This window comes from Eutrigla gurnardus, assembly GCF_963514095.1.
Source record: "Eutrigla gurnardus genome assembly, chromosome: 14".
Classification (NCBI taxonomy): domain Eukaryota; kingdom Metazoa; phylum Chordata; class Actinopteri; order Perciformes; family Triglidae; genus Eutrigla; species Eutrigla gurnardus.
In genome coordinates, this window is record NC_139937.1 from 7,457,276 (window position 1) to 7,470,598 (window position 13,323).

Sequence of the window (13,323 nt, forward strand, 5' to 3'; positions counted from 1 at the left end):
CAGAGACATCCCTGGAAAAGCTGTAAACAAACTAAGTTAAGTAAGTACTGACCAAACCCAGCTCACCGTGGATATTTCATGAAGAAATCTTGCATTGAGGGTCAGCTCGGACGCACAAGTTGCAAACTGTGGATCTGCTTTGAACCTTGTTAGGATGTCAAACACATCCTAGTTTTGTTGCATGGTCGCTGGCTGCAGCAAAGGGTTAATTCTGGCACTTTAAGCTCACACATCACAGCAGCAAGCGCTACCGACAGCAGGCCGCGAGTGTGAGGCACCTGTTGTGTTCACAGAGGTGCTTCACTTCTGCTGCGATGAGGGAAAGACGTGTGAGAGCGTGACACATGGCTGCACACATGACAACGGGGCCGAACGTGGCTCGCTGAAGGGGAACGGGGGGGGGGGCGATGAGTCACACAGCCGATGACAGATGGGGGGTAGATTGGCAGTGGGTTATTTCTTGGAAGAGCTGGAATTTATTAGTTTTAAGTGAAAGACTGGCTTTCCCAGCTGTTCGGTTGCTGTGTGTTGTTCTCGGTTCAGAGAAAGGAGAAGGAATGAGAGGGTCACATTAGACAATGAGGTCCGAGTCTATATAATGATTATTTATCTACTGAAAGGGTAGAAGCTTAGCCCTCAAACATGGTTCTGGTAAGGAGTCTGTCTGATCTAACCCCATCTACGAAACCACCTTTTTGATAGAAAACAAAATGGATCCTCTTATTCTGAGTCCAGCAGGAGAGCAGGCCACTCACCCCGGCTGAGTGGGTGGCCGTCTCTGCCGTCGGGGTCAAAGAGTGCGACACACGCCAGTGAGCGAATAATCACCAGCCGCCAGCGAGGACTCAAATAATCTACATGTCAACTCTGCTGACAAATAAACCCACTCCACACGGACGACCCACCTCGGTACGTGTTGTTAACACAAACTCCTCTTCAGATTGCTTTTCTGCAAACACTTTTGAGCCTTCTGGGCGATGGGAGGCGGTGGTCAAAATGCAACACAGCTGCTGAAGCAGTGATGCTTTGGCTTTTTTCCCCCTCCAGCGTGACACTGAGCCAAAAGTCTGACCATCAGTTTTATGTTAGCTTAGGATATAGAGGTTTCTATACTTGCCTCAGCAAGGAGTCTTTTGAAGTCAAATAATGCAATACATCCATAAAAAGCTTAAGGCATCCATTAAAGATATCATGTTTCGCAACAAATATGTTGTAACTTTGACTTCCTCTGTATGAACCAGATCTTTATCTCTTTTTCTTTCTGTATTGACAATGTTTATCCTCTGTCACCCCTTCTAAAAACAATCAGCATTGTGTCATAACACTTTAAGTATTATATCGTTTAAAAAGCATTTAGAAGACAGTCCAACAGCACATGCAACTGTACATTCAAAGCATCCTCTTTGAATGGTGAATAACATCAACATACAAGAGACATCAGCTGCCTCATGCAGACACGATACCGGAGGACCTTAAAGCCACATTCTCACTGTTTTCTGCACATAGAAGTGACAGCTAAGTGCAGGCAACTCCAACCTCAGCTGCTACGCGCTGCAGCCATGTTATCGCTGACCTTCAGGCTATTTTTCAGCAGTTTTCAATTTCAATAGTTACAGGAAAACCAGCTTCTTATCTTATTTGGTGGGAGGGCAGATCTTTTTTAGACTCCTATTAATATTTTTTTGCCTTTTGGTGAATATTATATTGTACATGAACTGACAGTTTTATCAGCTAATTGTAACTCTTTTCATGGACAAATTCAGGCATACATAGCTAACCTCTCCTCCAGGTCTTTAGCTGTGCAATTTGGAAGTCGTTGCATGGTCGTCTTTATATTTTCTTTTAAAATAAAAGCCCAAATCAACAAATGTGATCATTTTTATTGACAAAAAAAAAATGTTACAGCTCCACTGTTACATTCTAGAAAATACAAACAAACAAGTTTGTTCATACAAGCACTGCTTGCAAATGTCTACACATCCTATGGGTCTTGACGCAGACTGATAAATGAACGACCCTCTGACTGGCAATGTAGTTCATCACAAACTCACAACCTATAAACAGCTCCAACGCTCAATGTCAAAAAAATAAATGCAACATCCAAAGGCTTTGATTCTAATGGTCATGTTACTAAACTGCCCACCAACTGGGCTGCAATCTGCAGTGTCAAGCTGCCCTCTAGTGGCACAAACTAACTCCTGCTATTTACTGTTATTGACTCCGTCACAAGTAGCGGTGTAAGTTTCATACGATAAGATGACGAAAAGGTCACAGCCATGAAAATGAGCATGTAAAGACACCTCGTCATAACTCCTAAACTATCACTCTGCATTAAACGTTTATACATTGAGACTGCACCGATGTACGCAGAGAACATGGGCATGTGCCCTGAAGCAAAGAAAAAACAGACGCTCCCTGAACGCATCCCAGCAGATCACATTAACAGGAAACAGTGCTAGATATGAATACTGCAAGCCAGGCCCTGGTGGACAGCAGCTAATTTGATAATGATGGTAAATGAAATGCTTGGTTTGGACAAATTAGATAAAAGTAACAGCATCACAACATGTGTTGGAACCATCGTCTCCATAATATCCCGTCCAAACATGAAAAAGTTCACCAGTTTCCCTGTTTTAAGTGTCCTCCTCTCAATTATAGCCTTCTAAAATGATACCACTCACAAAATGAGCTTTAAGCCTTAGTGCATCCGATACACAATATATACAAAACTGATTACAAAATACAGCAAAGACCTTGAAATGCGAAAACTTTAAAAATGAAATAAAAACGTCCCTATTCAAACAGATCGCTCATTCATCTGAATACTGTCGGAGTCAATCCACCCAACGACACTGGGATGATGTGGATAGATGCCAGGAAAAGAAGGAACATGACGTAAGGCCAACTTTTGAATGGATAATCCTGAAACGGCTCACTATCCTGTATACTTGCGCGGTAAGAATTCCCAGATTTGAAGGTTTGCATAATATATTAGCAAGAACTGAAAACGCTGCTGTTGTGACGTATGGCTTGAGGTTCTGCGGAAGGTGTGGAGGCATGTTCTGGGTGTCCTCATAAAAAGGAGTTAAAAAAATATCTTTATATTGTGCTTCCACGTATTACTAAGATTTACCTCCTGAAGGCCGGGTATAGTATGACTTTGTTGATAAAACTCAAAGAACATAAAAGCCCTGCAGGTAATGCTGGATATACTCATCACAATGACACCGTAATATACCACACAGTGTGCTCACCACTATGAAAAGGTTTCTAAACATTGCCAGTGATACAAAGCAGCGTCGAGTGCACTACGATGCTTAGTGTTCACTTTTGGTTACTGGTTGCACTCAGTGTAGCGGGCTGAAGCCAATGTCAGTTGTGTCGCCCAGAATCAATGTAGTGCGGCTCAGCGACGGGGAGGGAGAAGCCAGGCGGAAGGCCGGGTTGCTGGAGTGCAGCGAGTCTCTCCTCTGGTTGCTTCTACTGAACGGGGGGCAGGGAGCGGCCATAGGCTGGCGGGCCTGCTGTCCTGAGCAGCCAGCAGAGGGTGAAGACTCCGTGGAAGGCGTCGCCATGCCGGAAACGTCCGGGCCCAGAGGGGTGGTCTTTGGGGTTCCAGGGGGGCACGGGCCATGAAGGTCTAAGGAGTGCATCATCCTCTCCAGCACATCCTTGGTGCTCTGAGTGCACTGTGTGGAAAAGACAAAGAGAAGTCAAGAAGGAGGGAAAAAGGGCCACATCAACACCTTGTGTTGTTAAAGGGTGAGCCGCAATGACACAGCAGTAAAAACAGCACACTTTCTGCAGTGTCATTAAAACGATTAGTTTGAAAGCATCTCAGTGAATCAAATGGAGAAGATGTTAGTCACGACAATGCAGGCAAAAGACTGAAACGGATGTGAAGAAGCTGCGCTCCGTTTCTTCTGGCTCTGGCTTCATAAGCCTTCAAACATGAGCTCCGTCCCACACCCAGAGATCGAGCAAACGTTAATGAGGCGAGAACGAACGCAGTGAAGCATGCACATTGACAAGTGAGGCTGTGCGCCCATTCACACCACCACTGCACACCAATCACAAGATCAGCCCCAACCGCATTAATGGAATTTCGAAGAAAATAAATAACTGGTGAGCGATTTCAAACTGAAAAACACAAACACAGTTGTGAAAAAAAGACAGTGAGTGGCAAGTGAAGAGATGATGTGATTGATTCAACGTTCAACCCTACTCTTACCATCAACCGTCTACATGCAGCAGATTCAGGCTGTGCAGGACAAAGCAAAATCCTGACAGTTCTCCTCCTAGCAGGGTGGAACGGATACAGCACAACACTTGGGTGTCAGTTCTTTCATCTAGCAGTAAAAGTTACATGCATATGAAACAAACGTTCATAATCATTTAATCATTTAAACCCACTAAAATAAAAAGAACCTCAGAAAATACTTTTCTAAAAAGAAAAAAATCTTACAATCTGCAGGCGCACGAAGACTTGGGAAAGAAAATGGAGACCAAAATCTCAAAATACAAAAATAATGTTTATTCAAACACATAAAAGACATTTTTAGGTAAATAAAATATGCACGTAGCACAAGTAAAAACGTATTGAAGAAAGTAATGCTAATAAGGTTCAAGATGTGACAAATGAGCTGTGATAAAGTGCCGATAGATCAAATACAAAATATGTCCTAAAACCATTTGCATGTTCTCCTAATAAGCAATAATTAAGTCCTGTGTGGTCATACACCTTCACCACAACATACAAGCCGAACCTGTAGTACAATAACACGGAGGGAGATACTGAGAAAGGGTGCAACAATGAACCCGTTCACCGTCCCACAGCACCAACTGACCTCGATATATCCGCAGCAGTCTGACAGGGTGACTCAGCAACTCAACAATATCCTTTGACTAATGGTTAAATTTCTGGCTGTAGAAACTCCTCGAAACACTTTCTGCATTTTTAACTGCTCAATGATGCCAAGCGGCGTTACAGTTGGCTTCCCAGACATTTTGTTCTAAGGCTCAAAACAGGTGACACAGCAGTGTTGCGTCAGCATGTTGCATGGGGAGAAATCGCCTCTTCGGCAGTAGTGATATGCTCCCGGAATCATTTCTAAAGTGGATATTTGGCTTTACAATGCGTGCCAGTTGCACGCCATCATAAGCTGCATAATGTTGTGCTGCTTTCTGTTTTCATAAACAATACGTACGTAATGCACAACTTCTATACCACTGGGCACAGATACAAAGTACTGCATGTACGCAACTCTGGATGGATGAAGGAGTGGACACAGTTGAAAAAGCACACGGGGGGGGGTCAGACTAACAACGTGGGATCTATGGGAAGGTGAGGACTTGGGGAGGGACCACAAGCTGGTTCATCCTACCATGTTCTCGTCACTCTTGGCCACGAAGGGAGGCAGCTCGATCTCCGGGGCCGAAGCAGCAGGGATCGCCTCATCGAGACGCAGGAAACCTCTTCTGTCAATCAGACTAGAACACAGAACAAAAGGTTATGTTGGGATGCACGTTCATATACACTGTGCATGTATTGTAACTGATGCAAACATCAAGGAAGTGTCCATGAAGCATTTTTATCAATTCTGAAAAAATTGTGTGTGGGGTCCAAAGTCCCAACTAATGGGATGAGGACATCTTTCCTCACCTCGGCGGCATGGGGCCACATAATGTCACGCAGCAGTTAGTCATGATGCTGTTGTAACTGTACGGGTTCCCAGACTCCTCTGCACACCTTTTACTTGACCAGGAGCCCTTTATCTGCAAACAATTAATAAAGCTGCCCGTTAGAAGATGAAGTCTATATTAATCATCGTGAACTGAACTGTATTATAAAGGGAAGCGAGTTCTTACATCTTCATTTGTTGTGAGGTTGGAGGCTACTAAGTATGTATGGAAGCCTGAGAGGCCCAGAACAGACCAGATGGAGAAGAAACAAATCACCAACTCCACCACAGTGCACAAGGAAGAGTCAAGGAATATAATGTCATCATGACCAAAACATATTTAAGACAGATGGCAATTAAAGCTGATGATTCAAATCTATGGCAAGGCTGAATCCATGTCTAAGTAGTCTGCAAACGTGTAACGGTAACTAACTGTTGCAGCCCAAGCACAACATCTAGCAGAGGGGCTTCAGCTGTATGTATTCAAATCACAGTGGGCATGTTGCAAATTATATGTGATTTGTACATTTAAATGCAATTAAGGTCTTTGAAGCATAATGGTTACAGAAGACCTACAGGCAAAATAATCTAATCAGATCATCTGCTCTTTGGGATAATTGATTAAAAAAAAAAAAGTCTGTGCGTTGCTTCCTCATTCAGAAAGACACACACAGAGATTCCAAGAAGATGGCGTAATGTGCACCCCGTGTCACCATGAGGAAATTAGCCAACACCCCGTCTGTGAATAACAAATCAAACCACTCACACACGCACTCTATATTTGTCTGGCCACTGACATCATCTCACGAGAACATGAGGCAGCAAACGTTGTACTGGAAAGCTATCCGCCTAAAAGCACTACTTTGCTGGGTGCTAACGCTCTGATCCTATTAGGTGTGGGTTAGGCTGAGGAGCAGCATGTCTCGTCAACAGTGTGACTTGTGTTATTTCTTGGCACAAAAGAGTTGCAGGTTTGAAAAAGATCTCATCAATCCCATACATAGATTGATTATGTGAACATGTGGAATGTTGAAAGGATATCTGGCCGGGCTCTCTTGAATGGCTTGAATAAGGCTTTTAACTTCTTGAGAACCTGGAGTGAGAAAACAGAACAAATCGGAGACAAAGTCATCTTAAAGTGGTCCTTAACGTCATGACAGGAACATTGTACAACCGCTGGGCGAATTTCTTTCTGAATATGTCCTGAGAATACTTACGCAGGGTAATGTGTGTGATCACGCAGCCAAATATGAAAGATGTCAGGAAAGACAGAGAGATGATGAAGCTGTAGAAAAAGCGGTAATTGCGTTTGCCAACGCAGTTCCCCACCCACGGACAGTGGTGATCAAATCGCTCTGAGGGGAAACAGAGGCACGTTTATAGTAGTTGTGAAGTCTATTAGTACTAGGCTTAAAATCTAACATGTATTTTCAATTACCCTTTTTTTTCTTAACACTATTGCAGGCAGTTAATTCATTTGAAGTCTACGTCTAAGGTAAGATTGTTTGTTACATTAAAAACACAGATCAGTGGATTAATTAAGGAAGGTGTGTCGCATGAAGCACACTAATGACTGCCAGCCAAGCGGTATGGTATGCTACTCTTGACAATGATATGAAGCTGTTGTGGTTAATTAATGCAGTTTGCATCACATCCTTACCCACACAGTTGTCACACAGGCTGCAGTGGGAGGTCCGAGGAGGGCGGAACATTTTACAAGTGAAGCAGTATTTGAGCTTGACCACCTGCTGGTTGATGAGGATCTCCTTTGTTCGCGGAGGGGGCCGATACGTAGAGGACCCGGAGGTGTCTTAAAATAGAGTACAAGGAGAGACTCGCTGAGAAATGCACATATGAGCTTCGCCCCACAAGGCAATTAAACACCAATAAAGCTATGTCTGACATTTGTGCTCTTCAGCCATGATACGGAGTAAGCTGATTATGTCCTGCTCGGCAGTTCAATAACAAACACGTCCCTCAGAGATCCCATCGCATATGGCAAAGCTCTTTTACCCCCATCTGTCCCACTGTGAGTGTGCGACTCATAGACGGGCCTCACCTATCTGCTTCTCTATGTCTGCTGCCTCGTCCCGGGTGGCCCTGGGTAGGATGCCTGGGTCTGTAAAGCTGGTTCTCAGCAGGGAGACGACCACAAACACAAAAAGCACCCCACCAATCACAGGTATGGAGACGGTCAGGTGGTCCACCAGGAACGGGCAACTGTAAAAAAGAGAAAAAGACGAGTTTGATTCAGTCAAAACCACACTGGATGTATACACGTGTATTGTTATATATATTCCCACGTGGTAATTAGAAAATACATTTGATGCGGCATCCCTCACACAAGGAAACTAGTTACTCACTCGAATGCGAAGAAAAGGCCACACGTGACAACAATAAGGCCAAGGGTCAGAGGCAGCACGCCGCTCTGTCTGGCCAGGATGATCCGGCCGTCGCAGTAAAACCGGTTCTTCCCGGGGAACACTTCCCATTTCCTCCGCGACCGCTGCGCCTTCGTCTCGGCGCGGTTCTGCGTGGACGCCGGCGACACCGAGAGCGCCCGCGGGTCTATCTGCTGGTACTCGCAGTTCTTCATCGCGTAAAGTTCACGTAAACGGTAACGACACAGTTCGGAGGTAGCTAAAGGCACTCACGAAAAAAAAAACCCTCCTCTCTCGCCGCGTTGTCGGGAGACTGCACTCTCAAGACTCAGTCATTCCGCGTTGATGTGTTTCTGCCTGCTCGGTTAGCGTCCAGCTGCCCATCCGGGAAGCTAACGCTTGCTAGCTAGCGAAGCAGCAACGGCATTCTTCTCCGTAGGGGTTTTACGAGCTGAATCCGTTGCCGAGTCGACTCGAGGTTAACTCCCATCTTTGGTAGTTAAATTAAAATGAGATATAAATAAGATGACTCATTCGGTTGTATTAAATCGCGTTTATCAAAACTAAAAAAAATCCTCCACACCAACAAACGGCTTTCAGCTCAGGCTCCAAGCGGTAGTTCACGTTTCCTTTTTTTGGCCGTCAATGTACGTCACGAGCAGGATCATGACGTATGCACGCAGGACTCGCCGCTGCTAACAGACACCTTTGGCGCCAACACGTGAACGGTGATGATCTGCGGATCGGTGTTTCCCCACCTGGATTAATAGACGTCCATATAGAAAGCAATACATCGGATGCAAAACAATCCATAAGGTTACTATTGTTTCTACATTATTCCATGTATTGTATAGACTCCCGGTTAATCTGTGGCCATTTTTTATATTCATCAATCATCCTCGTCGTTTCAGAGAAGAAGTGATACATACACACAGATGCACTCATGTAAAGGTTGGTTTTGTCATAGTTTAGTGTCATGTCAAATTCAACTTAATCAGTTTTTTTTAAAGTTTTTTTTTAAATCAGATTGGTTATTAATGGTTGCTGTTGTTTTCTAGTTTAGTTTACAGACTTGCTTGTCAGGTGTGCATATGTTGTATTTTTGTAGGCAGAGGCCTCTATAAACTCATTCCACTGTTATCTAAGCAGCTCTTTCATACAACTTGTCATCTTTGGTTAATAGCTCTGCAAAGTGAGATATACAGTCTGAACTTATACCACATGTCTCTGCAGGGACTGATTCTCCAGAGCATTAACTACAATGCCCTTGTTACCATGGTGAGGTGGCCTTTGATGCTAGTCTCACTGTCTGACTCCGAGGCCAGTGTTCTGTATATCAGCTGTGACATTATTCAGCGTGTTTCCAACCTTCTTCTGCTCCTCTGGGGTTCAAGCCACTTTTGGAACTCATGAGTGGGAAAGGGCAGGTTTTTGATCTACAGTTAATACACGGAGCAACCGGTTTCTTTTCCCGTTATTATTTTGGGTTTTAGGTGGAGTTGATGGTGCACTAAATTGTTTCAATGGTAACAGCAGCCTCTGCTGGTTTTACAGAGATGTCTGCAAACATCAGGGGTAAACAAGACATGACATGTCTGTGCAGTAAAATACATCATGAAGGAAGACAAACAAAACTGTTTACATAATACAAATATGTTGTTTGGATTCATCACATTTAGTTTAATCTTAAAATTCAAGGGTAAACTTGCAAGTGTGTCTTTGGCAGCCAATTTCTCTTCACAGCAAAACACCAAACAGCAGTTTTTAATGCCTCAAGGAAAGGGATTACCTTTACATGGATACAAAACTAAACTGAGGATCCTTTTACAACAATAAAACCTGTTTTCCCCATACACATCCAAGAATTCCAAAACTATACATTGGAATAACTTCCCAACATGCAGCGCAATATACAATAAAAATTGAATTTAATAGTATGCTACTGCAAGACCTTAGCAAGAAAAAAATATTTATTTTTCCCAAGTACAACCATAGCTTTTCCAATATTTACAACTCCACAAGTTTCAGGGATATTGTACAGTTGAGTTCACATTTAACTGAGATGTTCTCATCTAATTTACTGTCTATTGCATGTAAAAATCAGCAGAAAAATAAATAACTGGGTCAATAAGTTCTATGTGGGACTGGGTAAGACAAGTTATTTTCCTGTTCTTTGCATTGGCTTTATGTACTCAAATAGAAATGAGTGGTTTCATGTTTTTAAATTAATGTGACATTGACAAAATGTTGCGTTCATGTATAGCTCTTGTTTTTTGTAATGCTATAACAATGAACCATTTAACAATTACTAGAATTAAAAAATGTACTATTGATGATGCATGAAAAAACACCAGCCCAGTCCTACATAGCCATATTGCATTTCAAACTCAGAGTAACATTAAATCATGTCCATGGCAAGAAGTTACAATGCAGCACCAGGCCCAGCAGCCAGTAAGAAAGGAAGTATCCCAAGATGCTCTGCGTGGTAGGAGAACAGGTTTTAATGTGTGGCAGCAATGCAATAATGGGGTTTTGGGGTGTATGGCTGCATCCGTTCCTTGAGTGCGTTTGTAGCTGTACATTGGGATTTGATGTTTTCCTTCGATGAAGAAGTGGTTCATTAAGGAGGAGCAGGTGAGCACTTATCCAGAAGGGCACCGGAGACGACGAGGCCATGAATCTGGTTAGAACCTAGAAATATGAATTGAAAATGGGTAATGAGTGGAAATCAACTGTTGGTCCTCAGACACAGACTGACAAAATGTTCCACAAGAAGGTGGTTCTATAATTTACTTACCTGCACGTGCATGCACAACGTCCCAAACACCAGAAGTACCGTTGAATGAACAACATAAACAAACACTCTGGGGTTGAACAATCCCGGCGGGGGTTTTTCAAGTCCTTTATTTGCACCTGCCTCCCAAAGTCCGAGTCTCAGACACAGTTCTGGATTGGCTTGAAAATATGCATAAGCTGCCATTATGCCAAGAGTGGCCATAGGTAGAGCCAGAATGAAGTTTGGTATCTGCTTCAGCTCAAAGTAGCGGAGGAAGCCCATATCCCAATAAACATCCTGGATATGAGAATAGAGCAGGGGGAGAGGTCTCATGCACCAGAGGGGTGGAGGACCATTTTCATCTGGAACCCGGTAGCCCTTTAGTTCAGCCAGCGACAGAAGAGCAGGGGGGATCCTTTCCAACGAGACAGAGGGTGTGCAAAACGTCCGATACCCGTAGTACTGGAAAGCACAAAAGGGAAGGGCAATTATTGCAGTTCCCAAGAGGGAGGTGAGCAGGAGACGGATGATTGCCCAAATATAGTGGAAGACTTTACAGTGGCCTTTTATTGTTGTTCGATACACACGAATCTGGCAAATAGCGTGCAGCGATGGAAGATACAGTAGAAATCCTATGTTAACAAGTCCGTTAGATCGTGCTGCAGTGGCTATACTGAGGGCCAGGCAGGCTCGGAGGATGAATCCTTTCTCCAGGAGGAACAGCCCACCAAATGTCAACGCAGCAAACAGGCTCTCCGAGTATCCGGCGGTCATGAAAACATTGGCAGGCGTGATGCAGTAGAGCAGACTGGAGAGCAGAGCAAGACGTCTGTCCTGAAGAACTATTCTACTGAGCGCATACAAGGCGACAGCACTCAACAGGAAGAGGGCAGTGTTCCCCAGAGCCACAGCCACCAGCAAACGCCCCCGCACACTCAGCCAGCCGCTCAGGGGCCACAGCAACGTCTCTGCCAGTCCTCGGAGGACGATGGGGTAGAGGGGGAAAAAAGCAAAGTTGTGCTCATAAAGGTATCCCCTCTCGGCGATGAAGAGGAAATGCTCTGCATCCCAGTGAGAGAGGCCACTCAACAACCAGTCCACTGCAGAGTCCAAGTACAGGGGCTCCTCTGTCCGTGGTGGCCTGAACGCATCAGCATCATGGTCAGGGATGACTGCATTGAAGATAGCCTGAGGAGAATTATTTAACAATATTTAATATAATTAATCCTGCCATCATACAGGTTTGCTTCACAGAAAAACAAAGCACATAATGAACTGTGTGACCCAGTATGTATTTCCCTGAACACTATGCATAAACCACCACACAGAAACGTGAAATTGCCATGGTGACTTCAACATCCGGGTATTGAACGTTAAAACAAACCACAGCTACGAAGTCGATTAGCATATTGCCCGATGTCACAACATCCAACTGGGCTAAAAGCCTACCTGCAGAAACAGTGACAGACCCCTGGTCACCGTGGCGAACTCCAGAACTGCTCTGACGTCCATAGTCATTGGCGTGAAGGATCAAATGTGAACAAGCCGGTTATGACGGGCCTGGGCACTGTCGCCGCTTCGAGACAGTCAACGCTGGATTCGTCATAGTTCATATAAAACATAGCTAGCTGGAAAAAACTTTTAGGCCGCCGAGATTCGTAAAGTGTCGCGTTTTCATCGGTTTGACTAATTTAGGAGGCAAACATCGTTTTTTAGACAGCTAGTCGTCGTCATTCAGCGTTTGTTTTCGCTCAGGTGCAATCTTTGTCCTCACATCATCATCATCATCATCATCATCATCATCCTGCAGCAACTCTGCTTCGTTTCGAATGGGACATTTCACTTCCGGTGTCACCGACATAATTTCAAAATAAAAGCTCGTGAGGCAACGAGGAGATCCCTTGTGTAGTTTCTGCTACACGAACACTTAATTGTTCTTTTGTTTGTTCTGTTTTCTTATTTTACGGATGACCAAAGCAAAACATTATCAAACGAAAGTTTCGCGTTCATTGACTTACGTTTTTCAACCGTAAATCAGATTTTATACGACGCGTTGTAACGTCTTGTCGCAAATCAAATCTTTTGGTCACGTGACGGGTGGATTTTGTTCGCTCTCCAACAGGCGGCGCTCCAAACTCGCTTATGACTGTTTTTTTCCAAGTGGCGCACGTATGTTATCCTCCATTCAACGCGTATCATTTTAGCCTCTTTTAAGTTTGATTGGCTTGCATTTTAGGTTAATATTTTTTACACAAGCCTTTTAAGTACTGAGGTTAAAATCAACATGAAGTGGTTCCTTACCTGTTGATTGTTTGGCCCAGGATGAAGCTTTATGGGAGCATAACAGTGTTATGATAATGTGATGTTTATGCTGAAAGAAAGGCTATGTCGTTTGTATGTTAAATAGACTGTAAACGTAGAAATAGTAATGAGGCAGTCATTTCCGGTTGAGTCCACCGAGTCTCCCCAAGTTTCTTGAGCGGTT

The 13,323-nt window shown here is 44.0% G+C and overlaps 2 protein-coding genes across 2 annotated transcripts; both read right to left on the reverse strand.

Moving 5' to 3' along the window:
- Positions 1-1,862: 1,862 nt before the first annotated feature.
- Positions 1,863-8,686, reverse strand: zdhhc18a (zDHHC palmitoyltransferase 18a). The gene is made up of 9 exons (XM_084027337.1): positions 8,045-8,686; positions 7,741-7,901; positions 7,342-7,491; positions 6,899-7,036; positions 6,723-6,774; positions 5,869-5,971; positions 5,663-5,775; positions 5,385-5,490; positions 1,863-3,689 (listed from the first exon to the last, which is right to left on the reverse strand). Exons 1-9 carry the CDS (start codon positions 8,275-8,277, stop codon positions 3,348-3,350), a joined length of 1,398 nt encoding a protein of 465 aa, XP_083883463.1. The 5' UTR covers positions 8,278-8,686; the 3' UTR covers positions 1,863-3,347.
- Positions 8,687-9,904: 1,218 nt separating this feature from the next.
- pigv (phosphatidylinositol glycan anchor biosynthesis, class V) lies at positions 9,905-12,627 on the reverse strand. The gene is made up of 3 exons (XM_084026512.1): positions 12,288-12,627; positions 10,860-12,026; positions 9,905-10,753 (listed from the first exon to the last, which is right to left on the reverse strand). The coding sequence occupies exons 1-3, from the start codon at positions 12,354-12,356 to the stop codon at positions 10,466-10,468; spliced, it is 1,524 nt and encodes a 507-aa protein (XP_083882638.1). The 5' UTR covers positions 12,357-12,627; the 3' UTR covers positions 9,905-10,465.
- Between the last annotated feature and the right edge of the window lie 696 nt (positions 12,628-13,323).